This window comes from Pimephales promelas, chromosome 3 (genome assembly GCF_988280905.1).
Source record: "Pimephales promelas chromosome 3, fPimPro1.hap1.1, whole genome shotgun sequence".
NCBI classification, from domain to species: domain Eukaryota; kingdom Metazoa; phylum Chordata; class Actinopteri; order Cypriniformes; family Leuciscidae; genus Pimephales; species Pimephales promelas.
Genome location: NC_142771.1, coordinates 10006990 through 10020200, shown reverse-complemented (window position 1 = coordinate 10020200; position 13211 = coordinate 10006990). Strand labels below are relative to the sequence as shown.

The window sequence follows — 13211 nt, the reverse complement described above, 5'->3', positions numbered from 1 at the left end:
CGAGTCCAGACCGAGACCAGAGAGAGTCAAGTCCGAGTCAAGACCGAGTCCATATAGAGTCGAGTCTGAGTCGAGACCGAGACCATTGAGGGTTGATTACCTAATTTACTTTTATTTACTTAGAGAAATCCTTTTTTTTTTACTGAATTTACTTAGAGTTTAAAAAATATGATCAGTTTAGGGTAAAAAGGCCACATAGTAGGTGGTGTTAAAAGTAATTTTATTGCAATTTGTCATGCGCAGTTGCACACTAGAAAATCACCAATCACTGGGTGTGTCAATCAATTTAAAGAAATATTTTATTAACATACATTAACCCTTGTGCTGCATTAGATTTTTAACACCGTTGAGTGCATTAAGAACCAAAAATGGCCACATATTAAACATTGCCTAAAATATTATATATTATTATTATTTTCCACTTTTACCAAGTTAAATCTTTTAACCAGCATCAGTCCTCATCATAACTACCAAAAATGTATTCAATTTCAGGATTTTAACCCTTTAATTACCAGTTTTGTTTGCGAAACCATCGATTTGTATAAGAGGAAAAAACACAAAAATTCAATTATTTTCAATAAACTAAATGCAAAGAGAAAACTTTAGATTTGGATTATCACAGTCCCACTTTGCAAAAAATCCCACTTAGCGCGTTAGAGACCAAAAATGGCCACCTATTAAACATTGCCTATTGCCTAAAATAAGGTGCATTTCCACCCATAGGGAATAAATATGTAGTGACGTCATCTGGTGGAATACACTATATAATGCAAATATAATGCTTTTGCTTCAAAATGAAAGGATGTTTGTGCAAAAATCATGTTTCATGTATTACTGACAGCCTCAGATTTAAACGTTTTAATGGGTTTCAATGGGCCATTTTTGGTCTTTATGGTGCTGAGTGTTACTATTTGATCTACACAGTGTGTGTTATACATATTTAGCAAAATGGGATCACATTTTTTACATGTATCCAAAAAGTCACAATTTTGCCAAATTTCATACCATTTGCATTAAAACAGCCAAAATGGTCAAAGAAATTAAACTGCAAAAGACCAAAAATGTCCCTAATGCAGCATAAGGGTTAATAATCATGAAAAATATTTTGAATTGAACTCGAGTGGACTCGGGAATAAGTCCGAGTCCTAAAAAAAAAATGTTCGAGTACGAGTCAATTCCGAGTCCAAATGCACACGAGTCCATGACAAGACCAAGACCATTAAAATATGGTCTCGAGACCGAGTCCGAGTCTTGAGTACTACAACACTGGCTCAAAATGATTTAAAATAACACAAAATGTGATTTGAAAGACTCACTGTGGTCCTGACGTCTTTTAAAAGTGCTATTTCTGGACCTGGGAAAGTCATCAGAGCAGCTTTGTTCGTACAGCAGACGGACCAGAAATATCATGGAGGGCCTATTTAACATTTAGACACATTTAACATTTGACAATGACATTAGTCCCAACAGATGGCATTGAAAACGAGCCTGTGGATGTCAGACATCAGAAATCAAGAATCGTTAACGCAACTGAACATCGTTCTGTTGTGGGATTGATTTAGAGCAGGTTCTCAACTCTGCCGTCTGCTCTGACTGAATGTCTATGTTCAACTAAGCTCTACATGCTTGGCGTGTTTTGTTTTGTTTCTCTCAGGTGGTTTTCCGAGTGTTTTCAGTAAAAGCGTTCGTGTCTGAAAACCACCTGGTGGATATTCTACTGATGCTGCTTCTGTACGGCTGGGCGGTGATCCCCCTCATGTACCTGCTCAGCTTCCTGTTCTCCACGCCAGCCACAGCCTACACGTGCCTCACCATCTTCAACATCATCAGCGGCACCGCAACCTTCCTCGCGGTCACCATCATGACCATCCCTGGTGAGAAATGCATGTCCACACTCGTGCGCTCATGATGCTTTTCATTTCTTGCAAGAACTTGTATTCACACTCCTCATGTTCATGTTATCTAGATCTGAATCTGCTAGACCTCTCCTATATCCTGGATAAAGTCTTCCTGATCTTCCCGAATTACTGTCTGGGCATGTCCTTCAGCGAGTTCTACCAGAACTATGAGAAAATCACCTTCTGCTCCTCCAGCTTCATTGCCAGCATAATCTGCAAGCAGTACAGTGAGTGAGCGGTTGTGCTTCTGGCGTTGCTCTGGGTAGCCCCGCCCACAGTGAAATGTCTAAAACGGATTAATATGATGGATGGATAATTAGATACGATAAATGGATGTTAGAAATGATGGTTAGTTAGATATGAAGAGTGAATGTATGGGTAGAATTTATGGATGGATGGTTAGAGATGATGAATGGAAGATTAGATATGACGGATTATGGTTACATAATAAATGGATGGATGGATGGATGGATTGATGGATGGATGGATGGATGGATATAATGGATAGATGGATGGTTAGATATGATGGATGATAGATTATATGATGGATTATGAATGGATGGTTAGAAATGACTGATGGATGGATGGATGGTTAGAAATTACGGATTAGTGGTCAGATATGATGGATGGATGGTTAGATATGATGGATTGATGGTTAGATATGATGGATTGATGTTATATATGATTGATGGATGGTTAGATATGATGGATGATAGATTATATGATGGATTATGAATGGATGGTTTAATGACTGATGGATGGTTAGATATGATGGATGGATGGATTGATGGATGGATGGATATAATGGATAGATGGATGGTTAGATATAATGGATGATAGATTATATGATGGATTATGAATGGATGGTTAGAAATGACTGATGGATGGTTAGATATGATGGATGGATGGATGGATATGATGGATGGATGGATGGATGGATGGATGGATGGATGGATGGTTAGAAATTACGGATTAGTGGTCAGATATGATGGATGGATGGATGGTTAGATATGATGGATTGATGGTTAGATATGATGGATTGATGTTATATATGATTGATGGATGGTTAGATAAGATGGATGATAGATTATATGATGGATTATGAATGGATGGTTAGAAATGACTGATGGATGGTTAGATATGATGGATGGATGGATGGATGGATGGATGGATGGATTGATGGATGGATGGATGGATATAATGGATTGATGGATGGTTAGATATGATGGATGATAGATTATATGATGGATTATGAATGGATGGTTAGAAATGACTGATGGATGGTTAGATATGATGGATGGATGGATGGATGGTTGGATGGATGGATATAATGGATAGATGGATGGTTAGATATGATGGATGATAGATTATATGATGGATTATGAATGGATGGTTAGAAATGACTGATGGATGGTTAGATAGGATGGATGGATGGATGGTTAGAAATTACGGATTAGTGGTCAGATATGATGGATGGATGGATGGATGGATGGATGGATGGTTAGAAATTACGGATTAGTGGTCAGATATGATGGATGGATGGATGGATGGTTAGATATGTAAATATATATATATATTTATTTATTTATTTTCCTGTTGTTTAGTTGTGTTGGATTTGATGTTGACTCATCTTTGAAATTAGAAATGTGCTTCCCCCTTGCTGATGTAAATGTGAAGCTGTGGACACTGAATTTTCTGTTCGGCCTGTCTTCTGTAACATGTTAGCCTGTGTGTCCACACTAATTAAATCATCTGCCGTGTTTGTTTTGAATGAGCTACAAAATTGTAAATCCTGATTTTATTTGATTTAAGTTGGTAAACCTTTTGAATCTTTGCATTAGCTGGCGCTCTTAATGGGGGACTGTGTTGTCATTCTCATTGTCGTCTGTAGACATCACGTATCAAATGAACTACTTTTCCATGGACCAGCCCGGAGTGGGCCGCTTCCTGGTGGCCATGTCCCTGCAGGGTGTCGTCTTCATCGGCCTGGTCTTCATCATCGAGCTCCGGTGCATCCGCACGCTACTCAACCTCTGCAGGAGACGCAAGAAGGTGGGAGAGGAGGGAAAATCTGCTGCCATATCACTGTCTTGTGTGCTATCAGTCACAATCACGGGTGTGTGTTTTTGTCAGGCACTGTTGTTGGCAGAAGAAGCTCTTCAACCTGAGGATAGAGATGTTGCCGAGGAGAGGAAGAGAGTTTTGGATTGCCAGCCAGTGGTTGAGTCCATGGTGGGCAGCCCGCTCATTCTACAGGAGATCAGCAAGGTATGCTGTTACGCTCCAAACTAAAGTATGTCAACATATTGTTGTGTGTTTCCACTTTCCACTGGTCCCGCCATTTTAAGTTTTGTTAATGGATTAAATTCTCCTACAGATTCTATCAGTGAGAAAGTATTTTTGCAATGCTTTAATCTATCTAGATGAAAATTCCACTTCATCATTGCCACAATACCCTGAGTGTACAAAACCAATTGGATGGTGCCACCTTTTGGCCATAGTGTATAAAACATACAGAAAATCCATTAATCAGACAACTTATTCCCAAGAAAATCCATTAATAGACCAACTTATTCCCAAGAAAATCCATTAATTGGCCAAATTATTCCCAAGAAAATCCATTAATAGGCCAAATTATTCCCAAGAAAATCCATTAATTGGCCAAATTATTCCCAAGAAAATCCATTAATTGGCCAAATTATTCCCAAGAAAATCCATTAATTGGTAAAATTATTCCCAAGTAAATCCATTAATTGGCCAAATTATTCCCAAGAAAATCCATTATTAGTCTAAATTATTCCCAAGAAAATCCATTATTAGGCCAAATTATTCCCAAGAAAATCCATTAATTGGCCAAATTATTCCCAAGAAAATCCATTAATTGGCCAAATTATTCCCAAGAAAATCCATTCATTGGCCAAATTATTCCCAAGAAAATCCATTCATTGGCCAAATTATTCCCAAGAAAATCCTTTATGAGGCCAAATTATTCCCAAGAAAATCCATTAATTGGCCAAATTATTCCCAAGAAAATCCATTAATTGGCCAAATTATTCCCAAGAAAATCCATTAATAGGCCAAATTATTCCCAAGAAAATCCATTAATTGGCCAAATTATTCCCAAGAAAATCAATTAATAGGCCAAATTATTCCCAAGAAAATCCATTCATTGGCCAAATTATTCCCAAGAAAATCCATTCATTGGCCAAATTATCCCCAAGAAAATCCATTAATAGGCCAAATTATTCCCAAGAAAATCCATTAATAGGCCAAATTATTCCCAAGAAAATCCATTAATTGGCCAAATTATCCCCAAGAAAATCCATTAATAGGCCAAATTATTCCCAAGAAAATCCATTAATAGGCCAAATTATTCCCAAGAGATTTTGAGATTAACTAAGAATAACAATTCCCAAGGTCCTTTTATGGCTTTCTGCCAAATGTGTCCAGTCTTTGCCCAAATTAGCTGTTGTCGTATTCAAAGGAAGCCTCACAATATTGGTTTACAACAACATCACTACAGAAATACTTGAGTTGCTGGCCAATATGCTAAACATTAAGTGATTTTCACAAAGCAAATATCATTTCCACATTGCCCTGAAACACCATGTTTATTTAGTCACAGCATCATCTGCTTATTTAGTTTAGTATTTTTGTCCCTTTCCCCTCTTTTGCCTAAGATCTGTGGTTGTGTTTCACTAGGTATACTCAGGTGGGCAGACGCTGTTAGCGGTGGACCGTCTGTCCCTGGCCGTTGGGAAGGGTGAGTGCTTTGGTTTGCTGGGATTTAATGGAGCGGGGAAGACTACGACATTCAAAATGCTGACGGGAGATGAAAGCGTAACTTCAGGGGATGCCTTTATTGACGGCTACAGCATCCTCCGAGATGTGAAAAAGGTTGGGATTTGCGTGTTGTTATCTTGTATTTGACATTTCATATGAAAGATTAAGTTCCTGAGAACACTGATTTACATTTTGATATTTAGACATTTTTTGATAATAGTCGGCGTATGTGAATGTTATATTCAACAATATAACTTCGCTTCAGGTGCAACAGAGAATCGGCTACTGTCCCCAGTTTGACGCGGTGCTGGATCACATGACTGGGCGGGAAACCCTGAGCATGTATGCCAGACTGAGGGGCATCCCAGAGAAGTATATCACCGGCTGTGTAGAGAACGTCCTGCGCTCGCTGCTGCTCGAACCTCACGCTGACAAACTCGTCCGCAGCTACAGGTATGAGTGTGAGACCTGAGAGAAAGAGGATGGGTGGTTAGATATGATGTATGGATGGATGGTTAGATATGATTTATGGATGAATTGTTAGATGTGATGAATGAATGGTTAGATATGATGAATGGATGGTTAGATATGATGAATGGATGGTTAGATATGATGGATGGATGGTTAGATATGATGAATGGATGGTTAGATATGATGGATGGATGGTTATGATGGATGGATAGATTGTTAGATATGATGAATGGATGGATGGTTAGATATGATTAATGGATGATTTTTTAGATGTGATGAATGAATGGATGGTTAGATATGATGGATGGATGGATGGTTATATATGATGAATGGATGGTTAGATATGATGTATGGATGTATGGTTAGAAATAATTTATGGATAGATTGTTAGATATGATGAATGGATGATTTTTTAGATGTGATGAATGAATGGATGGTTAGATGTGATGAATGGATGGATGGTTAGATATGATGGATGGATGGTTATATATGATGAATGGATGGTTAGATATGATGGATGGATGGATTGTTAGATATGATGGATGGATGGTTAGATATGATGAATGGATGGATGGTTAGAAATGATTAATGGATGATTTTTTAGATGTGATGAATGAATGCATGGTTAGATGTGATGAATGAATGGATGGTTAGATGTGATGAATGGATGGATGGTTAGATGTGATGAATGGATGGATGGTTAGATATGATGGATGGATGGATGGTTATATATGATGAATGGATGGTTAGATATGATGGATGGATGGATTGTTAGATATGATGGATGGATGGTTAGATATGATGAATGAATGGATGGTTAGAAATGATTTATGGATGGATTGTTAGATGTGATGAATGAATGGATGGATAGATATGATGGATGGATAAATGGATGGATGGTTAGATATGATGAATGGATGGTTAGATATGATGGATGGATGGTTAGATATGATGGATGGATAAATGGATGGATGGTTAGATATGATGAATGGATGGTTAGATATGATGAATGGATGGTTAGATATGATGGATGGATGGATGGTTAGAAATGATTTATGGATGGATTGTTAGATGTGATGAATAAATGAATGGTTAGATATGATGGATGGATTGTTAGATATGATGAATGAATGGATGGTTAGATGTGATGAATGGATGGATGGATAGATATGATGGATGGATGGATGGATGGATGGATGGTTAGATATGATGAATGGATGGTTAGATATGATGGATGGATGGATGGATGGTTAGAAATGATTTATGGATGGATTGTTAAATGTGATGAATGAATGAATGGTTAGATATGATGAATGGGTGGATGGTTAGATATGATGTATGGATGTATGGTTAGAAATAATTTATGGATAGATTGTTAGATATGATGAATGGATGGATTGTTAGATATGATGAATGGATGGATGGTTAGATATGATGGATGGATGGCTAGATGGTTAGATATGATGAATGGATGATTAGAAATGATTTATGGATGGATTGTTAGATATGATGAATGGATGGTTAGATATGATGGATGGATGGTTAGATATGATGTATGGATGGTTAGATATGATGGATTGATGGATAAATTGTTCGATATGATGGATGGATGGATGGTTAGATATGATGGATGGATGGTTAGATATGATTTATGGATGGTTAGATATGATGGATGGATGGTTAGATTAGATTAGATAATCTTTATTCAGGACACACAAGATGGTCCATAGCCCTATACATATACCATAATATTACAAAGTGCATTAAAAAGAAAAAGAAGAAAGAGAGAGAGAGAGAAAAAAAGGAAGAGAAAAGAACAGAGTTCTATAAGATGACTACATAGTCAGTATTCTGCAATACATACAAAAAAGTGTTCAAATGTTAACATACAAACTAAAACGCCAATGATTCCACAAACCCGAAGTGAACCTAACAGCACTCAATGCCGGATTCACTAGTTAGATATGATGGATGGATGGTTAGATATGATGAATGGATGGATGGTTAGATATGATTTATGCATGGTTAGATATGATGGATGGATGGATGTATTGTTCGATATGATAAATGAATGGTTAGATATGATGGATGGATGGTTAGATATGATGTATGGATGGTTAGATATGATGTATGGATGGTTAGATATGATTTATGGATGGTTAGATATGATGTATGGATGGTTAGATATGATTTATGGATGGTTAGATATGATGTATGGATGGTTAGATATGATGTATGGATGGTTAGATATGATGTATGGATGGTTAGATATGATTTATGGATGGTTAGATATGATGTATGGATGGTTAGATATGATTTATGGATGGTAAGATGTACTTGGATGTTAGATAAGATGAATAGACAGTTAGATGTGATGAATGGATATGATCTAGATATAATAAAAAGATGGTTAGATACCATGAATGATAGATTGGTGGTTAGATGATGTGGAAATTGAATGAGTAGTTGAGATTGAAGCGTAGAGAAAAAGATACAGCAGGAAGACTGAATGTCAGAAGTGAAATCCTTTGTTTGTGAAATGTATTGTAAGTTGTCTATTGGTTCTCCTGCGCAGTGGCGGCAACAAGAGGAAGTTGAGTGCGGGCATGGCTCTGATCGGTGGGCCACCCGTCATCTTTCTGGACGAGCCCTCCACTGGCATGGACCCCGTGGCCAGGCGGCTGCTTTGGGACGCGATCACGCGAACCAGAGAGTCAGGCAAAGCCATCATTATAACATCACACAGGTAAGGCACACACCGCCTGACTAACACACTTATGAACCGGAAATGAAAAGACTCGCTGTCTCTCTGCAGTATGGAGGAGTGCGAGGCGCTGTGCACTCGGCTGGCTGTCATGGTGAACGGCCAGTTCAAATGTCTGGGCAGCCCACAGCACCTGAAGAGCAAGTTCGGGAGCGGTTACACGCTGCTGGCCAAAGTCCGTGTGGAGACGGAGTTAGAGGAGATGGACCTTCAGCTCTTCAAAGAATTCATTGAAAGCACCTTTCCAGGTATTTAAATGACACGCTTTGTATTTCCGCTGGACACTTGGACAGTTTTGAAACCTTTCACCTGATGGCTTTCATAGGAAGTTCACTGAAGGATGAACACCAGGGGATGGTCCACTATCACCTGACTGACAAAACCCTTACCTGGGCACAGGTACGTCTCAATGCTTACCCAGAATGTGCAGTTTCCCACAATGCAATGCTCTGATTTGACTTGACCGTCCATTTCTAGTTTGATCTCAGCTGCATTTAAAATTTAAATGTAAAAAAAATAAATAAAAATAAACTTTAATTAATTACTCATTAAAATTTGGGGGGGGGGGGGGATTTTAAACAAAATGAAACATAATTTCCACTAAAATATGGGTAACTATTACTCTCTAAACTTTTTATGTTTTTATATAGTTTTATAGCCTACTTTTTCATGATGCATTTTTTTGTGATTAACTTTTTATTAGATTTTAAAATATGTAGAAATTTTTGTGTACCAAAAATAAAAATTAACACAAACTATATATATATATATAAATATCATGGAAAAATACCACGACAAATATATTTAAAGGATTAGTTCACTTTTGAAAAAAAAACATTTGCTGATAATTTACTCACCCCCATGTCATCCAAGATGTCCATGTCTTTCTGTCCTCAGTCGAAAAGAAATTAAGGTTTTTGATGAAAACATTCCAGGATTTTCTCCATATAATGGACTTCAATGGGAACCAAACGGTCCAAGGTCCAAAAGACAGTTTCAGTGCAAACTGAAGTGGCTTTAAACGATTCCACACGACGAATAAGGGTCTTATCAAGCGAAACGATCAGTCATTTAAAAAAAATAAATAAATAACAAAGTTTTAAGTTTTATAAGCTCAAGTGCTCGCCTTGCTCTGTGCAGTTGTGCACTTTCTTAAAGCTACACTGTGTAACTCTTTTAGTTTATTCTTCGTTCTTTCAAAAATATGTGCTCATTAACTTTGTTCAAGTAATAAAGTATTCCCGTGAGTGTATAATATGCCATTGAAAATACATACGGGTAAGGCGTTCTAATGTCGGTCGCCATGTCGCCCCTCCATCTTGAATGTACATTAGCCAAAGAGGGACATACCCGTTAATTCAAGCTTCGCCTTTCGCGTTTACGTTTAAGTTAACACTCATGGACGAGGTCTAACTGGAATCCATGTTAATCTTGGACTACATTGGCCACCGTAGGAGTTAAAAACGAAATGGGAATTGAGAGGAACAGAAACTAATATTCACTGGATGGTCATATACCTTTTCACCGCTAGATGGGGGTAAAAATCACACAGTGTAGCTTTAACAAAACGAGTAAGCATCGACCTTTAGTTGAATGAAGTTTCATGTTTATTTTGACATGTCCCTGCATAACGACCGCTGGCTAGACAAGACCTCCACGAAAGCGCACAGTTCGCACCGTAAACACACGTGTCATTTGTCTCAGGTGTTCGGGGTGCTAGAAACAGCCAAAGAGAAGTACAGCATCGAGGACTACTGCGTCAGCCAGATCTCACTGGAACAGGTGTTTCTCGGCTTCGCCCAGTTCCAGCTCTGCGCCGCTGAGGCCTGCGGGAAATGACACGCTCCTCGAGGCGATCTTCACCTGCTGAGTTAAGAGGTTCATCCTGGGCCGACCGACTCTCCATCAGACAATGGACATTGCTCAGGTGTCTCTCTTCACACACTTCTGACATGATCATGCATAACACTTCCAGACTCGAGCACAGAGGCAGGACCACTAACTGAAGATCTCGGCCAGTAGAAACCATATTCGGTGTTTATTTCTGACCTGTCTGTGCGTTCGCGGGCGCTTCGAGTTTCAACGGGGAGTTCGTCACACCCTGAAACACTCTGGGTCTTGCCTGAAAGGAAGTGCTGTTTGTTCATCATTGTGTGCGGTTACTTTGTTATTTATGAATGATTTTGTTTTTTGTTTCTCTTCATCCGTTTTCCACTGTGGTTCCCCCCCCCCCCCCCCCTTCAATTTCTGATAAAATATGCAAAAATGGGCGAAAATATATTGAAATATGCGATGTCCAAAACAAAAGTCTAAGCAAAAAAAAAAAAAAAATGCTGCTCCTTTGGGTTTGCAATAACAATAGAAAATAAAATTTACAGGAAAAGTTAGTGAATATGAAATTTTATAGAATAGCTTTAGGTCATTTATAGAATTTATTAGGGCTGTGCAAAAGTTAATTGCGATTAATCGCATCCAAAATAAAAGTCTGTGTTTACATAGTATATTTGTGTGTGCTGTATATAATTATTTTGTATATATAAATACACACACATGCATGTATATGTTTAAGAAAATGTGTTATTCCTATATAAAATATTTATATTTATATAATATAGATTATGTATTTATATATATATACAGAATTTAAGCGCAAATAATTCTTAAATATAAACATGCATGCATAGGTATTTATATATACAAAATAATTATATACAGCACACACAAATATATTATGTAAAACAGACTTTTATTTTGGATGCGATTAATCGCAATTAACTTTTGCACAGCCCTAGAATTTATACAACTTTATTCCCCTTATCTAGGCATTTATAGGCAGGTATTTGTGATATATCAATTCATCTTCCAAAAAAAAAGAAAAAAAAAAAGGAAATCATTCTATTAATAGACGTGTTATGTTATTTATGTCAAAATAAGTCACTTTTTAAAATTTCGCTGCTAAAAGTAACCCCAGATTCCTTCATTTTTGCACTTGTTTTTGAAAGAGACCACAAATGTTTTAATGCCTTTTCCCTCCACATTTCCAGGTATGATTTTTACCAGATTGTGAATTATTATTATTATGTTATTTTGTTGTTGAATAGTGGAACATGGGCTGTGTGTAATTCCGCAGATGAACACTAGTCTGCATCAAACTGAATGTCTTTAGACACACACTAACGTTCGCTTGTGTGATGAGAGTCTGTCACAGAGCAAAAACCACAACATTTACACAAACTTTAGCTTGTTACTGTGGTTTTGGAGTCATCCTGCTGTGTTTTGTTGCACTACTGATGTGGACTAAAGCCAAGGATTTCATTTAAGGACCATTTTGTGCGATTGTTTCTTGCCTTGAAGGTTTTTTTTTTTATATAACTATGAGAAATTTGTTCTGCTTGTACTTCATGCTGCTTGGATTGCAACATTGTTCTGATTCCCCAATCAGTTTAACCTGCGTCAGTCCATATTTCAGTCCAGATTCATGTTAACTGAATGTACTTAAAAAACAAAACGCTGGCTCATTCGTCACCCTAACCTCGTACCAACTGACGTACTAAAGATAAAATAGGGCTTTAAGGTGACTGACCACAAATAGTTTCTTTTCTATGTGTATTGTTCTGGCTGTCGTGTCTGAACTGCTTGTTTGAAACTGAAATATTGCATTTTGAGAATCGAGAAAGCAAACTTGACAATGTTAATGATGACAATGTTGATTAAAAATATACCATAATGCAAAAAGGGAATTTACATAATTGTAATCTTGTGTACTGTAGGCTATCACTCAATTAACCTGTGAGAAATGTAAGTATTGCCATTTTCTGTTCTTTTTTTTATTAAATCAGCCTTATGCAAAGGAATCCTGTTGTTTTCTCATGGATATCCTATGGACGGTTTTCTGGACCTCTTCTCACTATAAAGAAGCCTTTTATTTTTATTTTTTATTTTTGCAATGAAAATGTTCCATGGATGTTAAAGATTCTTCATGGGACCATCAATGCCAAAAGTTTCAAACTCGTGTCAGCATTGTTCTGGAAAACGAAGGCTAGAGTTCATTTCGTTGACTTTTAGCAGTAAATGGGTTGAAGAAGACTGAAATTCCTCTATGCAATCATTCACCTTTTTTGTTCTCAGACCTGCGCAAGAATCAAAACAGTCTCCGTTTTCCTGTCTACCCCTGACGCAGTTAGCAAGAAGAGCTGATCATCCTCAGACAGGTGAGGGTTCAGCCATGGGAAAGGAGGACAAATGCCGACTGTCTGTCAGTACAGCGGCACAATTTAATATTTACACTCACTTGT

General features: G+C 37.6%; 1 protein-coding gene across 1 annotated transcript in view; it reads left to right on the top strand.

Annotated features, from left to right (window-relative positions):
* abca3b (ATP binding cassette subfamily A member 3b) overlaps positions 1-12770 on the top strand; it is a 61822-nt gene extending 49052 nt beyond the window's left edge. The window contains exons 22-31 of the mRNA XM_089128175.1: positions 1655-1874; positions 1967-2125; positions 3790-3950; positions 4032-4166; positions 5601-5795; positions 5947-6134; positions 8728-8898; positions 8968-9164; positions 9242-9315; positions 10621-12770. Coding sequence (XP_088984301.1) covers positions 1655-1874; positions 1967-2125; positions 3790-3950; positions 4032-4166; positions 5601-5795; positions 5947-6134; positions 8728-8898; positions 8968-9164; positions 9242-9315; positions 10621-10755 — 1635 coding nt within the window. The 3' untranslated portion in view covers positions 10756-12770. The remainder of the gene's footprint in view (positions 1-1654; positions 1875-1966; positions 2126-3789; positions 3951-4031; positions 4167-5600; positions 5796-5946; positions 6135-8727; positions 8899-8967; positions 9165-9241; positions 9316-10620) is intronic.
* Positions 12771-13211: the final 441 nt, after the last annotated feature.